The sequence below is a fragment of the Balaenoptera musculus genome, chromosome 8 (assembly GCF_009873245.2).
Source record: "Balaenoptera musculus isolate JJ_BM4_2016_0621 chromosome 8, mBalMus1.pri.v3, whole genome shotgun sequence".
NCBI lineage: Eukaryota > Metazoa > Chordata > Mammalia > Artiodactyla > Balaenopteridae > Balaenoptera > Balaenoptera musculus.
In genome coordinates, this window is record NC_045792.1 from 100,913,090 (window position 1) to 100,934,141 (window position 21,052).

The 21,052-nt window shown below is 51.1% G+C and overlaps 1 protein-coding gene across 5 annotated transcripts in view; it reads right to left on the minus strand.

The window, feature by feature from the left end:
* The window catches only part of AHNAK (AHNAK nucleoprotein), a 99,827-nt gene that overhangs the window by 69,841 nt on the left and 8,934 nt on the right, over window positions 1-21,052 (minus strand). For 3 of the 5 annotated variants that reach the window (XM_036859800.1, XM_036859801.1, XM_036859803.1), the window contains exons 2-4: window positions 19,952-20,055; window positions 19,529-19,685; window positions 18,922-19,109 (exon numbers count right to left, since the gene is read on the minus strand). In XM_036859800.1, the coding sequence (XP_036715695.1) occupies window positions 18,922-19,109; window positions 19,529-19,685 (345 nt within the window). In that variant the 5' untranslated portion in view covers window positions 19,952-20,055. Of the gene's footprint in view, window positions 1-613; window positions 17,983-18,921; window positions 19,110-19,528; window positions 19,686-19,951; window positions 20,061-21,052 lie in introns of those variants that run through there. The other 2 variants (XM_036859798.1, XM_036859799.1) reach the window with 2 other exon arrangements.

Genomic DNA, 21,052 nt, shown 5'->3' on the forward strand with positions numbered 1-21,052 from the left:
CAATGCAGGGGGCGTGGGTTCGATCCCTGGTCGGGGAACTAAGATCCTGCATGCTGCCAGGGGAAGGCCAAAAAAAAAAAAAAAAACGGTGGGGGAGGGGACTTCTGTCAGAAGAGATCTTTCATAAAGTTTAGCGCTCACAAGGACTAGAAGGAACCAGAAAGACATGTAATTCGAGATCAGGACCCTTATTTCAAAGAAGAGGAAACTGAGGCCCAGAAGGGCAGGTAACGAGGCCAGCCAGCAAACCTACAGCCCAGTTGGGAATAGCTGGCAGGCCTGTGACGTACGCCAGATCCCTTTCTGCCAATTCCAAGAGGCCTTTTTCCCATTCATGTCTGAACCATTTCTGAATCGTATATTCCTATCTCAGGATGCCAAATTGGTGGGCAGGTCCTGGGGCTCGGGCTGCCAGTGTGCCCAGCCTCTCTTGATTTCTCAGCAGTGGTGCAACCAGCCTCACCATGAGAATCGAGAAGCAAAGAATCCCTCCCATTACCCACTAATGCAACTAGCAATGCCCCTGAGCGGACCCAGTCCGACCTGTCAGGGCTGGATGTGCAGCCTCCCTAGGCCTCGTCCTCCCATCACAGAATAGAAAAGGCACAGGACATCCGGGTTAATAAACAGCTTTATTTGCCCTTGACAGCATCAATTTTCTTACATTCTCAATTAATTTGCCATTAAAGTGCTGGAAATTTTCTTAATCACGATAACATTGGTTAAAAGAAATCAGAATTAATATCAGGAACGTGGCGATCACAAAGAAAACATTTCTCTTACAACACACAGAATGGAAGGCCCTCGTGTTGAGTTGGTGGGTTGGCTAATTTGCAAACAGATTCTAAATTCCCTCTCACCGTGAGCACCAAACGGGCTGGGACCGCCACCCCTGGGGAAGAAAAAGCAATGCTAAAGAGTTCTAGAAACACCCACACGCCCTGCCTGGCGGCTCCTCGCAGCCATCTTTGGGTGTTTCCTGTTTGAGTAGATCCGACGGTAGGAGAAATGAAGGTCTGGCCCCCCTCTACTGCCTTCTCCACCCCCCACCCTTACTAACATAAGCCCCAAAAGTCATTACAATGAAAACGTGGGTTTCCATGACCCCAACACTAACAATGTTCAGTAAAAATGAGGATAATAAACACAAAAGCTTGCTTAGTAAACAGGAGCTCTCAGCGTTCGATGCAAAAAAAAAAAACGAAAATCTTAAGGCAAATACTGTTGACTCTGCACACGGGCTGGACGAAGAACTTAGAACTCTTTACCTATCCGTAAAGCTCCAGGAGGCGCCTAAAGGCGGTTGGCTTTTCAGCGCTTGCCCCTGCCAGAGGCCAGATGTTTGCGTTATTGCTGAGGCTGTCGGCGTGTTTCTCTTTGGAGTTTATATACAAACACACCCAAGGCTGATGTATTTTTATACATATATGTACACACACACACACACACACACACGGAAACCTGCTACTCTTTCTTTGTGGAAACTGCCAGCTCCACCTCGGGAAGCTGGATGCCAACCTTAGTCCCACTGTCACTGCTAGAAGAAGATGACAGTCGGGACTTCTTAGAGGCCAAGGACACTCCACTCCCCTGTAACTTGCCTGCCTCATCATCACTCCCAGTCACCTCATAATGACCTTTGCTCTTTGACCCCAATCCACCAAAGGTACCAAATTTCAGCTTCCCATGTTTCCCTTTGACTTTCCCGCCTTCCAGCAACACTTCCCCAGCTTCAAACTCCAAAGTTCCCGGAGGGGTAGAAGATGCAGAGGGCTCCCTTTCTTCACTGAAGGAATTTGAGCGGTGCTGTGGCTTCTTGCTTTTGAATAAGGAGAATTTGCCTTTGGGCGAAGATGTTTCGACTTCTGCCTCTCCTTCCAGAGAGCCTAGGCTGGCCTTGGAGCTCTTCAGGTCACCTTTGGACACTGAAACAGATGCTTCCGGTGAGCTGGTGACACCAGCTTTCCCTTTAGGTTTGGAAAAGCTGAACTTGGGCATTTTGATTTTGGACTTTTTAAGTTTTACATCAGACTCTTCCCACTCGCCCTCTCCGGCACCAGACTGGACACTGGCCTCCGCTTTAGGGAAGTTAATATCCACCCCTACTTCTCTGCCAACCAGCTCACGGCCAGAGAAGGTGAACTTGGGGATCTTCATCTTGGGGAATGTTACTTTTCCAGATCCGCTTTCCAAGTGACCTTGAGGCCCAGACACGCTCAGCCCAGGACTCTGAAGTCCAGTCTGGCCTCCTTTGACACCTCCTTCTATCTTTGGTCCTGAGAAATGAAGTCCTCCGGCAAACTTAGGTGCATCCAAGTTGAGAGCAGAGGAGACCTGGGGTCCTTTCCACTCTACCCCGGAACCTTTGACGCTCACATGCCCCTCGCCCAGGCTGATATCTGGGGCACTGACACCCCCTGAAACGTCCATGCCTCCTTTGATTTTCGGGCCCTTCAAGCTGACACCTAAATCTGACTCAGGAGATGCCACGTTAAATGAAGGCCCTTTCATGCCAATGTCAGGAAAGGCCCCGTGGAAACCCATTCCTGAACCTTTCAGATCACCTTTGATTTCAGGACCAGAAATTTGCCCGGTTGGGAGTTTCACATTCACACCTGGCAGCTCCACCTCACATCTGGATGACTTAATTCCAGGCATTTGGAGGTTTCCTTCTAGGCCTTGAACACTGATGCCCGGAAGACCTCCTCCAACCGTGGGGCCTTTCATCTCACCACTGGCCCCGAGGCTGCCTTTTACTTTTGGTCCTTCCAAGTTCAAGTCCACATCTGGTGCTGAGATTTGAGGGCCAGAGATCTGAGGCCCTTTCAGGTTCAGGCCTCTGAGGTTCAAATCTATGCCAGGCCCCTTTAGTTCTCCAGCAACTTGTGGCCCCTTGACGCTGATGTCCAAGTCGGACCCTGGAGCGGAGATGCCAAACTGGGGCAGCTTCATCTTAGGAAGTTTGATACCACCTTCAGGTGCCTCCAAGCTTAGATCAGGAGCACCTACTGATACTTCAGGACACTTGATGTCACCAGAGACAGCCAGGTCTCCCTGCAGGCTTGGTCCCTTCAGGGTCACATCTGGCACACCGACGTCAAGCATTGCTGTGGCATCGATTCCAGGCACTTTCACACCATCACCTTCCACCTTCACCTTTCCACCGACACCTCTGAGGTCAAGCCCGGGAGCATGCACCTTCATGCTGGGAACAGATACATCCAGGCCTCCCTTCAAACTTGGTCCTTTCAAGTTCAGGTCAAGGTCAGGTCCAGAGACTTTCGGCGCAGAGAGGTTCGCTGAAGGCAAGTCTACTTTTGGCCCTTTCAGAGACACATCGGGCCCTTCAAGCTTAACATCCGGTGCGCTCAAGCCTCCTTCTAGAGAGGGCAGCTGGACCTCAGCTCCCCCACCCTCCATCTTCACACCAGGGACGCCGATCTTGGGCATTGAAAACTTGGGGAACTTAATTTTCGATTCTGGACCTTGCAGATCTACATCTGGTCCTTCCAGTCCCACACTGGGGACATCACCCTTTATCTTTGGTCCTTTCAAGTTAACATTCACATCAGGGATGGAGACTTGAGGGGCAGAAATGCTGAATGACGGTGCTTTGACTTTAGCATCTGGGCCTTCAATGTTGATGTCAGATGCATCCAAGTTTGCTTGCACCCTGGGGCCTTTCAAGTCGCCCTCTATTTTTGGCCCTGAGACATCCACACCTGGCACCTTGAACTTGGGAGCCTTCAGCTTGATGTCAGGACCTTCCACATTAATCCCTGGTGAGGAAATATCCAGGTCAGGTGCCTGGATTTCACCCCCCATTTTGGGGCCAGGGAGGGAAGCTTCAGCTTTAAATTTAGGTGATTTAATGTCAAATTCTACATCTGGAAAGTACATTTTTCCAAACATAGGTTTCTTGGTCTTGGGAGATTTCATGTCGACTTTAAGTGAGGCATCCGGCCCTGCAACGTTGACATCTACATCAGGAGACTTGAGACTGGCATCAATCTCACCCCCAGGAGCATTCAAATCAAATCCTTGTTTTTTGGCCTTAATTTTAGGACCACTCATGTGAATTTTAGGCATTTTAAACTTACTTTTCTTGCCCTTGCCACCAACACTAATTTCAGGAGCCTCAACATTCAGCTCTGCCTCAGGAACTGTCACATCAAGCGAAGGTGATTTGAAGTCAGCTTTGGGACTTTTTGCCCCAAACCCAAACTTGGGTTTCTTAAATTTGGGAATTTTCACATCTGGCCCCTCAGCGTTAATATCTGGGCTGTCCACGTGTACATCTAAGCTTGGAGCTTCTAAATCAACTTTGGGTCCCTTGAGGTCCAGTTCACCACCTTCTAATTTGGGACCAGAAACTCCAATTTTGGGTGCCTTGAGATGCAAATCAATATCAGGAGCAGTTACTTTAGGGGCAGATATATCCAGTGACGGCATCTTCAAATGTGGGCCACTGAGTTTGGCATCAGGGCCTTCAAAATCCAGACCTGGACCTTTAAGGTCTACTTCTGGGCCTTTGAAAGTCCCTTCAATCTTAGGGACAGACACATCGAAATCTCCTTTGCCTGTGGATCCTTTCAAATCCAGGTCGACATCAGGCATGGAGATTTTGGGAGCTTTGATATTTATCTCCGGCATCTTGAACTTGGGGCCTTTCAGTTTCGCATCTGGACCTTCAATATTCACATCTGGAACATCAACGTCCACCTTGGGTCCTGAGACGTCAATGTCAGCTTTAGGCAGGTTCACATCCACTTCGGGGCCCTCTCCTTTGAAGCCAGGCATGCTGAACTTGGGCATTTTCACCTTAGGCATCTTCAGGTGCCAGTCTGGGCCATGCACGTCCACATCTGGGACATCAATGTCCACTTTGGGGCCCTTGACATCAACTTCAGGGCCCTTGAGGTCACCTTCCATCTTAGGCAGAGAAACATCCACATCTCCCTTTACTTTGGGTCCTTTCAGGTTTAAGTCAACGCCAGGCATGGAGATCTTAGGAGCTTTGATGTTCACCTCTGGCATCTTGAACTTGGGGCCCTTCAGTTTCGCATCTGGACCTTCAATATTCACATCTGGAACATCAATGTCCACCTTGGGTCCTGAGACGTCAATGTCAGCCTTGGGCAGGGTCACATCCACTTCAGGGCCCTCTCCTTTGAAGCCAGGCACACTGATCCTGGGTGCCTTGAGATGCAGGTCAGGCATTTTAAACTTGGGGCCCTTCAGTTTCCCTTCTGGACCATTAATGTCAAAATCAGGAGTGTCTATGTCCAACTTAGGGCCTTTAACATCTATTTTCGGGCCTTTCAGATCTCCTTCCAGTTTAGGGATGGAAGTGTCCAAATCTCCTTTTATCTTAGGTCCTTTCAAGTTCAAATCAATGTCACTCATGGAGATTTGTGGGGTTTTAAAATGGACATCAGGCATCTTAAATTTGGGTCCTTTGAGTTTCCCTTCAGGACCTTCAATGTCCACCTCTGGCCCTTTCAGATCGCCTTCTACCTTAGGCAGTGAAAAGTCCACATCCCCCTTTACCTTTGGCCCTTTCAGATTTAAGTCAAAGTCAGGCATGGAGATCTTGGGGGCTTTAATGTTCATCTCTGGCATCTTAAATTTAGGCCCCTTCAGTTTTCCATCTGGACCTTCAATATTGATATCAGGAGTGTCAATGTCCAGTTTGGGGCTCTTGATATCCACCTCAGGGGCCTTGAGATCACCCTCAACTTTGGGCAGAGAGATATCAACATCACCCTTCATTCTGGGGCCCTTCAGGTTAAAGTCAAGGTCAGGCATGGAGATTTTAGGGGCTTTTATGTTCATCTCTGGCATCTTGAATTTAGGGCCCTTCAGTTTCGCATCTGGACCTTCAATATTTACATCTGGAACATCAACATCCACCTTGGGTCCTGAGACGTCAATGTCAGCCTTAGGCAGGTTCACGTCCACTTCGGGGCCCTCTCCTTTGAAGCCAGGCATGCTGAACTTGGGCATTTTCACCTTAGGCATCTTCAGATGCCAGTCTGGGCCATGAACGTCCACACCTGGGACATCAATGTCCACTTTGGGGCCCTTGACATCAACTTCAGGGCCCTTGAGGTCACCCTCCACCTTAGGCAGAGAAACATCCACATCTCCCTTTACTTTGGGTCCTTTCAGGTTTAAGTCAATGCCAGGCATGGAGATCTTAGGAGCTTTGATGTTCACCTCTGGCATCTTGAACTTGGGGCCCTTCAGTTTCGCATCTGGACCTTCAATATTCACGTCTGGAACATCAATGTCAACCTTGGGTCCTGAGACATCAATGTCAGCTTTAGGCAGGTTCACATCCACTTCGGGGCCCTCTCCTTTGAAGCCAGGCATGCTGAACTTGGGCATTTTCACCTTAGGCATCTTCAGGTGCCAGTCTGGGCCGTGCACGTCCACATCTGGGACATCAATGTCCACTTTGGGGCCCTTGACGTCAACTTCAGGGCCCTTGAGGTCACCTTCAACTTTGGGCAGAGTAACATCCACATCACCCTTGACCTTGGGGCCCTTCAGATTCAGGTCAACTTCAGGCATGGAGATCTTGGGTGCCTTGAGGTGCAGGTCAGGCATTTTAAACTTGGGGCCCTTCAGTTTCCCTTCTGGACCATGAACATCAATGTCAGGAGTGTCTATGTCCACCTTGGGTCCTGAGACATCAATGTCAGCCTTGGGCAGGTTCACATCCACTTCTGGGCCTTCTCCCTTGAAGCTGGGCATGCTGATCTTGGGCATTTTTATCTTGGGCATCTTCAGGTGCCAGTCTGGACCATGCACGTCCACATCTGGAGCATCAATGTCCACTTTGGGACCTCTGATGTCAACTTCAGGGGCCTTTAGGTCACCTTCCACCCTAGGCATAGAAACATCCACATCTCCTTTCACCTTAGGACCTTTCAAGTGCAAATCAAAGTCAGGCATGGAGATCTTGGGGGCTTTGATGTTCATCTCAGGCATCTTGAACTTGGGGCCCTTCAGTTTCACATCTGGACCTTCAATATCCACATCTGGCATACTAACGTCCACCTTGGGTCCTGAGACATCAACGTCAGCCTTGGGCAGGTTCACATCCACTTCTGGGCCCTCTCCTTTGAAGCCAGGCATGCTTATCTTGGGCATTTTTATCTTGGGCATCTTCAGGTGCCAGTCTGGGCCATGCACGTCCACATCTGGGACATCAATATCCACTTTGGGGCCTTTGAGGTCAACGTCAGGGGCGTTTAGGTCACCTTCCACCTTAGGCAGAGAAACATCCAGATCTCCTCTCACCTTAGGACCTTTCAGGTGCAAATCAACGTCAGGCATGGAGATCTTGGGGGCTTTGATGTTCATCTCTGGCATCTTGAACTTAGGACCTTTCAATTTTCCCTCAGGTCCTTCAACGTTAACATCAGGGCCTTCAATGTCCACCTTGGGTCCTGACACATCAATGTTGGTCTTGGGGAGGTTCACATCCACTTCTGGGCCCTCTCCTTTGAAGCCGGGCATGCTGATCTTCGGCATTTTTATCTTGGGCATCTTCAGGTGCCAGTCTGGACCTTGAATATCCACATCTGGAGCATCAGTGTCCACTTTGGGACCTTTGATGTCGATCTCAGGGCCTTTCAGATCTCCTTCAGTCTTTGGAAGGGAAACATCTATATCACCCTTCACCTTGGGCCCCTTCACGTTTAAATCAATGTTAGGCATGGAGATCTTGGGCGCCTTCAGGTGCATCTCTGGCATCTTGAATTTGGGCCCCTTCAATTTCCCCTCTGGGCCTTCAATGTTAATATCAGGAGTTTCAATGTCCACTTTGGGGCCCTTGATGTCCACCTCAGGGGCCTTGAGGTCACCTTCCACTTTTGGCAAAGACACATCCATATCACCCTTTAGTTTGGGGCTCTTCAGGTTAAAGTCAAGGTCAGGCATGGAGATTTTGGGAGCTTTGATATTCATCTCTGGCATCTTGAATTTGGGGCCCTTCAAGTTCGCATCTGGACCTTCAATATTCACATCTGGGGCATCAATGTCCACTTTGGGGCCAGAAATACCAATGTCAGCTTTGGGCAGGTTCACGTCCACTTCAGGGCCCTCTCCTTTGAAGCCAGGCATGCTGAACTTGGGCATTTTCACCTTGGGCATCTTCAGCTGCCAGTCAGGGCCTTGAACATCCACATCTGGGACATCAACGTCCACTTTGGGCCCTTTGATGTCCACACCTGGCACGTTCATTTCACCTTCTATCTTGGGCACAGACACATCCACATCCCCTTTGACTTTGGGGCCTTTCAAGTGTAAGTCCACATCAGGCATGGAGACCTTGGGAGCTTTGATATTCATATCAGGCATCTTGAATTTGGGACCTTTTAAGCCTCCCTCTAGACCTCCCACATTGATTTCTGGGCCCTCAATGTCCATTCTGGGACCCTCTATGTTGATATCTCCTTTTGGCAGATCCACAGCCATATCTGGCCCTTCTGCTTTTAAGCCGGGCACACTGAACTTGGGCATTTTCATCTTGGGCATTTTCAAATTCCAGTCTGGACCATGAACATCCACATCAGGTGCATCAAGATGAACTTCTGGTGCCTTAATGTCCACTTTGGGTCCTTTAAAATCACCTTCTAAATTAGGACCTGCAACATCTAAGTCTCCTTTGACTTTAGGACCTTTCAGATTTAACTCCACATCAGGCATAGACACTTTAGGAGACGAAATACTCAGAAAAGGCATTTTGAACTTGGGTCCTTTCACTTTTCCTTGGACCTCAATATCGGGAGCATTAATGTCAACTTTTGGACCTGTTACATCAATATCTGGCTTTTTGACTTTGACATCTACCTCAGGTGTCTGAACTTTGGAGCCTGAAAAATTAAATTTGGGAAGCTTAAAACGAGATTTCTTTGACTTGCCTTCAATATTGAGCTTAGGACCAGAAATGTCCACTTCTGGGCCCTTTATATCTAACTTGGGAGCTTTAATGTCACCTTCCAATTTGGGTCCAGAAACATCAACATCTCCCTTAAGTTTTGAGCCTTTCAAATTCAGGTCAATTTCTGGCATGGAGATCTTGGGCATGTTTGCATGCATATCAGGCATCTTCAGCTTTGGACCTTTTAATTTGCCGTCTGGGCCATGAATATCAATATCTGGCACATCTACATCTATCTTCGGGCCTTTGATGTCAAGAGAAGGCCCTTTCAAATCACCTTCTACATTTGGAAGTGAAATATCCACCTCTCCTTTCATTTTAGGGCCTTTAAGATTAAGGTCCAAATCTGGCATTGATACCTTAGGACCTTTGATATTCATCTCTGGCATCTTGAACTTGGGACCCTTCAGTTTCGCATCTGGACCTTCAATATTCACATCTGGAACACCAATGTCCACCTTGGGTCCTGAGACGTCTATGTCAGCCTTGGGCAGGTTCACATCCACTTCTGGGCCCTCTCCTCTGAAGCCAGGCATGCTGATCTTGGGCATTTTTATCTTGGGCATCTTCAGGTGCCAGTCTGGGCCATGAACGTCCACATCTGGAGCATCAATGTCCACTTTGGGGCCTTTCATGTCAACTTCAGGAACTTTAAGCTCACCTTCCACTTTTGGTAAAGACACATCCACATCACCCTTCACTTTGGGGCCCTTCAGATTAAGATCAAGGTCAGGCATGGAGATCTTGGGGGCTTTGATATTCATCTCTGGCATCTTGAACTTAGGACCTTTCAACTTTCCCTCTGGTCCTTCAATATTAACATCAGGGCCTTCAATGTCCACCTTGGGTCCTGACACATCAATGTCAGCTTTGGGCAGGTTCACATCCACTTCTGGGCCCTCTCCTTTGAAGCTGGGCATGCTGAACTTGGGCATTTTCATCTTAGGCATCTTCAGATGCCAGTCTGGGCCATGAACGTCCACATCAGGGACATCAATGTCCACTTTGGGGCCTTTGATGTCAACTTCAGGGGCCTTTAGGTCACCTTCCACCTTAGGCACAGAAACATCTACATCTCCTTTCACCTTAGGACCTTTCAGGTGTAAATCAAAGTCAGGCATGGAGATCTTGGGGGCTTTGATGTTCATCTCAGGCATCTTGAACTTAGGACCTTTCAACTTTCCTTCTGGCCCTTCAATGTTAACATCAGGGCCTTCAATGTCCGCTTTGGGTCCTGACACATCAATGTCGGCCTTGGGCAGGTTCACATCCACTTCTGGGCCCTCTCCTTTGAATCCAGGCATGCTGAACTTGGGCATTTTCATCTTAGGCATCTTCAGGTGCCAGTCTGGGCCATGAACGTCCACATCAGGGACATCAATGTCCACTTTGGGGCCTTTGATGTCAACTTCAGGGGCCTTTAGGTCACCTTCCACCTTAGGCACAGAAACATCTACATCTCCTTTCAACTTAGGACCTTTCAGGTGTAAATCAAAGTCAGGCATGGAGATCTTGGGAGCTTTGATGTTCATCTCAGGCATCTTGAACTTAGGACCTTTCAACTTTCCTTCTGGCCCTTCAATGTTAACATCAGGGCCTTCAATGTCCGCTTTGGGTCCTGACACATCAATGTCGGCCTTGGGCAGGTTCACATCCACTTCTGGGCCCTCTCCTTTGAATCCAGGCATGCTGAACTTGGGCATTTTCATCTTAGGCATCTTTAGGTGCCAGTCTGGGCCTTGAACATCCACATCAGGGACATCAATGTCCACTTTGGGGCCTCTGAGGTCAACTTCAGGTACTTTAAAATCTCCCTCTACCTTGGGGCATGTGATATCCACATCTCCTTTCATCTTTGGACCTGTTAGATTAAGATCAATATCTGGCATGGGTATCTTTGGAGTCTTAAAATGCATTTCAGGCATTTTAAACTTTGGACTTTTCCACTTTTCTTCTGGCCCTTCAATGTTAACATCAGGGCCTTCAATGTCCACTTTGGGTCCTGACACATCAATGTCGGCCTTGGGCAGGTTCACATCCACTTCTGGGCCCTCTCCTTTGAAGCCGGGCATGCTGATCTTGGGCATTTTTATCTTGGGCATCTTCAGGTGCCAGTCTGGGCCGTGAACATCCACATCTGGAACATCAATGTCCACTTTGGGGCCTTTGATGTCAACTTCAGGGGCCTTTAGGTCACCTTCCACCTTAGGCAGAGAAACATCCAGATCTCCTTTCACCTTAGGACCTTTCAGGTGTAAATCAAAGTCAGGCATGGAGATCTTGGGGGCTTTGATGTTCATCTCTGGCATCTTGAACTTAGGACCTTTCAACTTTCCCTCTGGTCCTTCAATATTAACATCAGGGCCTTCAATGTCCACCTTGGGTCCTGAGATGTCAATGTCAGCCTTGGGCAGGTTCACATCCACTTCAGAGCCCTCTCCTCTGAAGCCAGGCATGCTGAACTTGGGCATTTTCATCTTGGGCATCTTCAGGTGCCAGTCAGGGCCTTGAACATCCACATCTGGGACATCAACGTCCACTTTGGGGCCTCTGATGTCCACATCTGGCACTTTCATTTCACCTTCTATCTTGGGCACAGACACATCCACATCCCCTTTGACTCTGGGGCCTTTCAAGTGTAAGTCCACATCAGGCATGGAGATCTTGGGGGCCCTGAAGTGCATCTCAGGCATCTTAAACTTGGGACCCTTAAGCTTTCCTTCTGGCCCCTCCAGGCTCACATCTGGGGTTTCAATGTCCACTTTGGGTCCTGAGACATCAATGTCAGCCTTGGGCAGGTTCACGTCCACATCTGGGCCTTGGCCTTTGAAGCTTGGCATGCTGAATTTAGGCATTTTCATCTTGGGCATCTTCAGGTGCCAGTCTGGGCCCTGGACGTCCACATCTGGGACATCAACGTCCACTTTGGCGCCTTTGATGTCCACATCTGGCACTTTCATTTCACCTTCTATCTTGGGCACAGACACATCCACATCCCCTTTGACTTTGGGGCCTTTCAAGTGTAAGTCCACATCAGGCATGGAAATCTTGGGGGCTTTGAAGTGCATGTCTGGCATCTTAAACTTAGGGCCTTTCAACTTCGTATCAGGACATTCCAGATCAACGTCAGGCACCTCCACATCCACACTAGGACCTTTGATATCAACTTGTGGACCTCTGAGATCACCTTCTAGTTCTGGCACAGAAGCATCCATCTCTCCTTTCAGTTTGGGTCCCTTCAAATTCAAGTCCACATCTGGCATGGATATCTTGGGAGCTTTGATATTCAACTTAGGCATCTTAAATTTAGAACCTTTTAATTTTCCTTCTGGTCCCTCAATATCCAAATCAGGAGTATCAATGTCCACTTTGGGGCCAGAAACATTAATGTCAGCCTTTGGTAGGTTCACATCTACATCAGGGCCCTCTCCTTTGAAGCCAGGCATGCTGAACTTGGGCATTTTCATCTTGGGCATCTTCAGATGCCAGTCAGGGCCTTGAACGTCCACATCTGGGACATCAATGTCTACTTTGGGTCCTCTGACTTCAACATCTGGCACCTTCATTTCACCTTCTATCTTGGGCACAGACACATCCACATCCCCCTTGACTTTGGGGCCTTTCAAGTTTAAGTCCACATCAGGCATGGAGATCTTGGGGGCTTTGAAGTGCATCTCAGGCATCTTAAACTTGGGACCCTTAAGCTTTCCTTCTGGACATTCAACATCTATATCACCAACATCCACATCCATTTTAGGGGCTTTTATGTCAATTCCAGGACCTTTCAAGTCTCCTTCCACTTTGGGAAGAGAAACATCTACATCAGTTTTCAGTTTAGGGGCTTTCAGATTAAGTCCAACATCAGGCATAGAGATTTTGTGTGTTTGTATATGCATGCTTGGCATCTTGAACTTGGGACCCTTTAGTTTCCCCTCTGGACCTTCAATATTCACATCTGGAACATCAATGTCCACCTTGGGTCCTGAGACGTCAATGTCAGCCTTGGGCAGGTTCACATCCACTTCTGGGCCCTCTCCTTTGAAGCCAGGCATGCTGATCTTGGGCATTTTTATCTTGGGCATCTTCAGGTGCCAGTCTGGACCATGAACTCCCACATCTGGTGCATTAACGTCTACTTTTGGACCTTCGATGTCAACGTCAGGAGCTTTAATCTCTCCTTCTACTTTTGGAACCGTAACATCATAATCTCCTTTCATTTTATGGCCTTTCAAATGCAGACTAACATCAGGCATGGATATCTTCTGAGGCTTTATATTCATTTCTGGCAACTTAAATTTAGGACCTTTTAGTTTTGCATCTGGACCTTCAATATTCACATATGGAACTTCAACATCCACCTTGGGTCCTGAGACGTCAATGTCAGCTTTAGGCAGGTTCACATCCACTTCAGGGCCCTCTCCTTTGAAGCCGGGCATGCTGATCTTGGGCATTTTTATCTTGGGCATCTTCAGGTGCCAGTCTGGGCCATGAACATCCACGTCGGGGACATCAATGTCTACTTTGGGACCTTTGATGTCAACCTCTGGCCCTTTCAGACCCCCTTCAACTTTGGGCAGAGAAACATCCACATCACCTTTCACCTTGGGGCTCTTGAGGTTTAAATCAATGTCAGGCATGGAGATCTTCGGAGGCTTGAAGTGCATCTCAGGCATCTTAAACTTAGGACCCTTGAGCTTCCCTTCTGGACCTTCAAGGCTCACATCTGGGGCTCCAATGGCCACCTTGGGTTCTGAGATGTCAATGTCAGCCTTGGGCAGGTTCACATCCACTTCAGAGCCCTCTCCTCTGAAGCCAGGCATGCTGAACTTGGGCATTTTCATCTTGGGCATCTTCAGGTGCCAGTCGGGGCCTTGAACATCCACATCTGGAACATCAACATCCACTTTGGGGCCTTTGATGTCCACACCTGGCACTTTCATTTCACCTTCTATCTTGGGCACAGACACATCCACATCCCCTTTGACTCTGGGGCCTTTCAAGTGTAAATCCACATCAGGCGTGGAGATCTTGGGGGCCTTGAAGTGCATCTCAGGCATCTTAAACTTGGGACCCTTAAGCTTTCCTTCTGGCCCCTCAAGGCTCACATCTGGGGCTTCAATGTCCACCTTGGGTCCTGAGACATCAATGTCAGCCTTGGGCAGGTTCACATCCACTTCAGAGCCCTCTCCTCTGAAGCCAGGCATGCTGAACTTAGGCATTTTCATCTTAGGCATCTTCAGGTGCCAGTCGGGGCCTTGAACGTCCACATCTGGGACATCAACATCCACTCTGGGGCCTTTGATGTCCACATCTGGCACTTTCATTTCACCTTCTATCTTGGGCACAGACACATCCACATCCCCTTTGACTTTAGGGCCTTTCAAGTGTAAGTCCATATCAGGCATGGAGATCTTGGGGGCCTTGAAGTGCATCTCAGGCATCTTAAACTTGGGACCCTTGAGCTTCCCTTCTGGACCCTCAAGGCTCACATCTGGGGCTTCAATGTCCACCTTGGGTCCTGAGACATCAATGTCAGCCTTGGGCAGGTTCACGTCCACTTCAGGGCCCTCTCCTTTGAAGCCGGGCACGCTGAACTTGGGCATTTTCATCTTGGGCATCTTCAGCTGCCATCCGGGGCCTTGAACGTCCACATCTGGGACATCAACGTCCACTTTGGGGCCTTCGATGTCCACATCTGGCACTTTCATTTCACCTTCTATCTTGGGCACAGACACATCCACATCCCCTTTGACTTTGGGGCCTTTCAGGTGTAAGTCCACATCAGGCATGGAGATCTTGGGGGCCCTGAAGTGCATCTCAGGCATCTTAAACTTGGGACCCTTAAGCTTTCCTTCTGGCCCCTCAAGGCTCACATCTGGGGCTTCAATGTCCACCTTGGGTCCGGAGACATCAATGTCAGCTTTGGGCTGGTTCACGTCCACATCTGGGCCCTCGCCTTTGAAGCTTGGCATGCTGAATTTAGGCATTTTCATCTTGGGCATTTTCAGACTCCAGTCTGCATCCTGAACTTCCACATCTGGTGCTTTAACATCTACTTTGGGGCCTTTGATGTCCACATGTGGAGCTTTCATCTCACCTTCTATTTTTGGTGCAGACACATCTAGATTCCCTTTCATTTTGGGTCCTTTAAGATCCATGTCAACATCTGGCAGGGTCATCTTGGGAGCTTTGAAGTGCATCTCAGGCATCTTAAACTTAGGGCCTTTCAACTTCCCTTCTGGTCCTTCAAGGCTCAGATCTGGAGCACTAATATCTACCTTGTGTGCAGAAATGTCGACATCAGCCTTGGGCAGGTTCACATCCAATTCTGGGCCCTCTCCTTTAAGGCTGGGCCTGGTGAATCTGGGCATTTTCATCTTTGGCATCTTTAGGTTCCAATCAGGACTGTGAACTGCAACATCTGGGGCACTGACGTCTACCTTTGGCCCCTTCAGGTCCCCTTCCAGCTTTGGCACTGTAACATCATATTCCCCCTTTACCTTGGGACCTTTCATATGCAAATCTACATCAGGCATGGAGATCTTGGGGGCCTTGATATTCACCTCAGGCATCTTAAACTTGGGACCCTTCAGCTTTCCTTCAGGTCCTTCAATATTCACATCTGGAAGTTCAACATCCACCTTGGGTCCAGCGACGTCAATGTCAGTTTTGGGCAGGTTCACATCCACTTCTGGGCCCTCTGCTTTGAGGCCGGGCATGCTGAACTTGGGCATTTTCATTTTGGGCATCTTCAGGTGCCAGTCTGGGCCGTGAGTGTCCACATCTGGAGCATCAATGTCCAGTTTGGCACTTTTAAGTTCAACATCAGGAACTTTAATCTCACCTTCAACCTTCGGCACTGTGACATCATATTCTCCTTTTACACTAGGGCCTTTCAAATGTAAGTCCACATCTGGTATGGAGATCTTTGGGGCTTTGATATTCATCTCAGGCATCTTAAACTTGGGTCCTTTCAATTTCCCCTCTGGTCCCTCAATACTCACATCTGGAGCACAGACATCTACCTTGGGCCCAGAAATGTCCACATCAGGCGCAGGCAGGTTTACATGCGCTTCGGGGCCCTCTGCTTTGAACCCTGGCACAGTGAATTTGGGCATTTTCATCTTGGGCATCTTCAGGTGCCAGTCTGGGCCATGAACGTCCACATCAGGGGCATCAATGTCCACTTTGGGGCCTTTCAGCTCTCCTTCAAGTTTTGTTGCTGTTACATCATACTCCCCTTTTACCTCTGGGCCTTTCACGTGCAAATCTACATCAGGCATGGTGATCTTTGGTGTCTTGACACTCACTTCAGGCAGCTGAACATCAGGGTCTTTAAGGTTGCCCACCAGGCCCCGTATGTTGACATTTGGGGCTTCCACACTGACCTTGGGCCCTGAAATACTGACATCACCTTTGGGGAGATTCACATCTACATCTGGCCCTTCCCCTCTGACTCCTGGAGTGCTGAACTTGGGCATTTTCATCTTGGGCATTTTCAGGTTCCAGTCCGGACCATGACCGTCCACATCTGGGGCACTGACATCCACTCTGGGGCCTCTGACATCAACTTCAGGGACACTGACTTTCCCCTCTACTTTTGGAAGCATGACATCCACACCCCCTTTCACCTTTGGTGCAGCCACATTTAAGTCTACGTCTGCCACAGAGATCTTGCAGGTTCCTTCTTTCCCAGAAGTACCACTAAACTTGGGGTCAGTCACGGTCCCCTCTAGGCTGGGTGTCTCTATGTCCACTTTGGCGCCTTTAACTGCCACTTGAGGGCCTTTAACATCACCTTGAACCCCAGGAGCGGAAACCTTAATGTCTCCTTTCAGTTTAGGGGACCTGAGGCTCAGATCCACATCCTGCATGGAGATTTTAGGTGTCTGAACAACCGTTTCAGGAGTCTTGATTTTAGGACCTTTCATCTTCCCTTCCAGCCCCCCAGAAGCAACCTCAGGCAGGCCAACATCCCCAGAGACCCCAGGAAGTGTCACATCAATGCCAGCTCCCTCTCCCTTAGAACCTGATACACAGAATTTGGGGGCCTTCACCTTGGGCATATTCAGTTTGCCCCCTGGCCCATGAATATCAATGTTAGGAGTTTGAACTTCCACCCTGGAGCCAGCGATGCTGCCCTCGATTCTGGGCACGGAGATGTCCACCCTTGAACTCCCCTGTGGCTTGGTACCCTTCAGGCCCAGGTCACCCTCAAGGGATGGCCCAGTGATTTGGGGGCCCTTCAGCTTCCCCTCAAGCCCCTTAATACTGGCAGAGGGACCACTGACTTCTAGCTGAGGGGTCTGGATGTCCCCGCCAATGGTCAAGCCTGGCTTGCCACCCTTGTGCCCCGCAGAGAATTCAGGGGCAGAAACACTCAACCCTGCCTCTGGGGCCTGACCCTCAAGCCCTGTTGAGACACCAAATTTTGGCAGCTTCATGGAGGGAAATTTAATTTTCCCATTATTGCCACTCTCAAGAGCTGGGTCCTGCCACTCTGCTGCCCCACCCCCAAGAGAAGACAAAACGTCCACCCCTGGGACTTGGACCCCTCCTTTGCTACCTAAGTCCAAGCCCTTTGCACTGACACTAACACCCGGGCTTCCCACCTTTATCCCAGGCACGGTGACCTGGACCTTCGAGTGGCCAGCACCTTGGAGCTCTGGTCCTGAAGTGGAAATGGACCCTGCTTGGATGTCCACAGTGGAGCCTGTGGTGGGGGACAGTGCCCCCGAGCCCGAGGGCAGTCTGATCACTGTCTTCCCAGGCTGGGTCTCCACATCCACAGTGGAGATTTCAGTCAGTTCGTGCCGTGGAATCTTGATCTTGAACTCAGGGCTGCTGATGTCGATGTCCTTGGCTCCTTCGCGGCTTGTCACATCCACGGTGTAGGCTGTGACCCTCCTAGTCACCGTGATGGTGCGGCTCTGAGTCTCCCCAGGTTCCCCTTCCACTCCATCCTCTGACTTCAGCCGAGGCTTGATCTTCGTGGTGTAGATGCGCTGGTACTCCTCGTCATCCCCACTCTGCAGAAACACATGCCCCCCCACAGGTTGCAGCGGAGTCTGCGTGAGTGACAGCCGCCTGGCCGCAGCCCAGCCCACAGCGTGGTTGCCTGTTTCCCAAAGAAGCCGGGACCATAACGGAGGCCCACGGAGCCTCCTGGGACACAGCACAGGGGACTGAGAGAGGGGCTGACAGCCACACCACAGGAGGAAAACAGAAATTACTTGGGGAATCTCTGGTTAGCAAAAGCCATGGGGAGTGGGGACAGGCAGACGCCTGGACGGTGGAGTCTGGGAGAAGGATTTACAATCAATTCTAGATTCGAATCGGCCCAGCAGGTCTCATGGACACCTCCTGGTGACTAGTTCCGTGTTGACTGGACCTTCAGCTCTCACCTCTCACCTCTCGACTGCCTGGCTTGTTTGTTTAATCTGGAGGGGAATCCTCCCAGGGACCCTTCGGAAAGCACTTGTTGAGCCTGGTTGTGCCGGGGTTAACACTTCCACTTTGAGGACTCATTATTTGTTAAATAAACAAGCCATCAGAAGGAGCAGAGAAATGTCCCTCAGGCACTCTGATGCCCAGCCTCTGACTCACAGATGAGTCCAGGCCTCTGGAAGTAGAAAAATGATGTCTGTGAGGCAGAGCTGGGCACCTGTGAAACCATTTCAAAGATGCTTGCAAAGCAGCCAACTTCCTCCTGGCACCGAGGACCAGACCAATGAGTGGGTCCCCAGACGGGGACCCTCGGAAGAGACTGAAGGAAGACTTTTAGCGGCAGCCACACGTGAAAAGGAGAAACAGACTGGCTCTACGGAGAGCAGAAGGTGAGAGCAGGAGAGAAGCCAGGAAGGACGAGCGAGCAAGGTCCAGCAGGCGGACAGAGGCTCAGGAAGGGGGACCGGCCCGTCGGCGCGGTCGGGGGAGCTAAGGGCACGGCCGGCCAGCCAGGCACTCACCAGAACCACTTCAGAGCTGTGGGAGCTGAAGACTTCGTGGGTCCAGGTCTGGCCAGGCTCAGGGGAACGGTCCCCCTTGCGATGCAGCTTCAGGCCCACGGTGTGGTGCCCCATGGTGTTCAGCAGCTGGGTCACCTCTCCCGACTGCAGGTTGTCAAAGTAGATGGTGGCACCCACAATCTGGTCCCCTGAGCAGGGAGGAGCAGGAAGTGGGTAAGACCACCCAGGGTCTCGGGGAAACAACACACAACCACTCTGTGCCGGGCCCTCGGACTGACGTGCAGGTGTGGTAACACCCATTGTAGAGATGAGGAAACTGAGGCAGAGAGGCCAACTAATTTGCCCAAAGTGGCAGAGCTCATGGGTGGTGGAGTCAGCACAGAGGATGACGTGTCCACCAGCCCTCAGGACCACCTCCCGCGAGGACTGTGAGGGAACGAGGGCTAGAGAGGGGGCAGGGGAGGGCAGGGCTTAGGTACCGGCCACCCTGATGCCACTGGGACCCAGCCCTCCACAACCACCCACCCGCTTGTGCTGCCCCTGCCTTTCCCTCCACCACCCTCCCCCACCCCACCCCCGCAGCAGCCCGCACCCCGAGGCGACTCACCCTCCTTGACCACCCCAGTGCGGGCCACAGGGGAGTTCTGCATCACCTCCTGCACAAAGACGCCGTCGTCCCTCTGGGTGATGGTCAGCCCGTGGGAGCCACTGCCCTGCCAGTTGGGCAGCAGCAGCTCCCGGGTCGTCTCTTCCTCCTTCTCCATCTGGATGAGGTAAGGAAACGGAGCAGTGGGGGCATGAGGGGATGAGGAAACCAGGGATCCCCCTGGGCGTGGGGCACTGTCTCCGAGGTGCCTGCCTCCACTGTGGGCGGGCTCCCAAGGTGGATGGTGGACACAACCGCAGCGGAGGTAACCAGCCCCTCGTCCTGTCCCCCCCGGCCCTGCCTCCCGACAGCACGTGCCTTCCGGGTCTCTACCCTCCCCATCCTCTCGCCTCCCCCGCCCTCGTCACCCTCCCTCCTACTGACCTTCGCAGGACGTGGCTCAGGAGCGGATGCCTTGCCAGGAGCCCGCCCCTCCTTCCTCTCCTCTCCTCGGAGCGTCTCTCTCTTGGGAATCTCGGTCACACAGCCTAGGGAGAAGGTCACAATCAGGCTCACACTCAGCAGTCGGCTTGTCGAAACCCCGACCAGCTGCTGTGCAAGAGATGGCTGGATGTTTTGCCCCCCCCCCCCCGGGCCAAACCAAATCCCCAACCCCGCTACTGTCATGAACTCCATTCACACATGACTCTCCAGCCTGGGAACACAGGAAGGGGGTTTGGAAGAGGCCAGACTCAGATTCAAATCCTGGCCCTGCATCTTCCCGGCTGCGTGACCCGGGCCAAGTCACTTAACTTCTCTGAACCTCCATTTCCTCACCTGCGACAATGGAGACAATAAAGAATTCCCATGAGGACTGAAGGAGCGAGAGAAAGCATGTGAGAAAAGCTCTGGCCCACCGGAGCCTCCCAACATCCACATTCTCATTAGGTCCTTTGTAACAGCTTCAGGCAGGAGATGTTACTGCCCGCATAGTGCAGGTGGGGAAACCGAGATTCGGAGAGGCCAGCCGGCCAGGGGTGCACCGTGAGAGAGCAACTATTATTGGGCTCTGAGCCTGTAACTCTTCCTCCGATGCCATATCAGGCCTGCCGCTCTAACCGGTGCGAGACCCCTCCTCAGAGTCTCCAGCACTGGGGGCCGCTGGCCACCTGCAAGCAGGGCTGGTGGTGCCCTCCCTCCCCCAGTGGCCGACGGTGAGTGACTCTGGGTCACCCTAACCCCGGCCTCAGAACCAGGGGGACACTCGCCAGCTGGGAGCTCCAGGAGCCCTGCCACAGGCAGAGGCCAAACAATGGAAGCCCCAGGCCCCCCAGCACCGGCCCAAGCCCAAGAGGCTGCGGTCCAGCTGTGCTGCCTCAAGGACGTGGTGAGTCAGGGCCCATCTGGCTGCACCTGCTGGGCCCTGAAACCAGGCCCCCATAGGTGCGGGCGCTGAGGAGCAAAGACACCCTCCAGCCACAGGATGAACTGTCGGCTGCAGAGGCGCCGGGGAAGACACCAGGCAGGCCTCCAGCCTCCAGACAC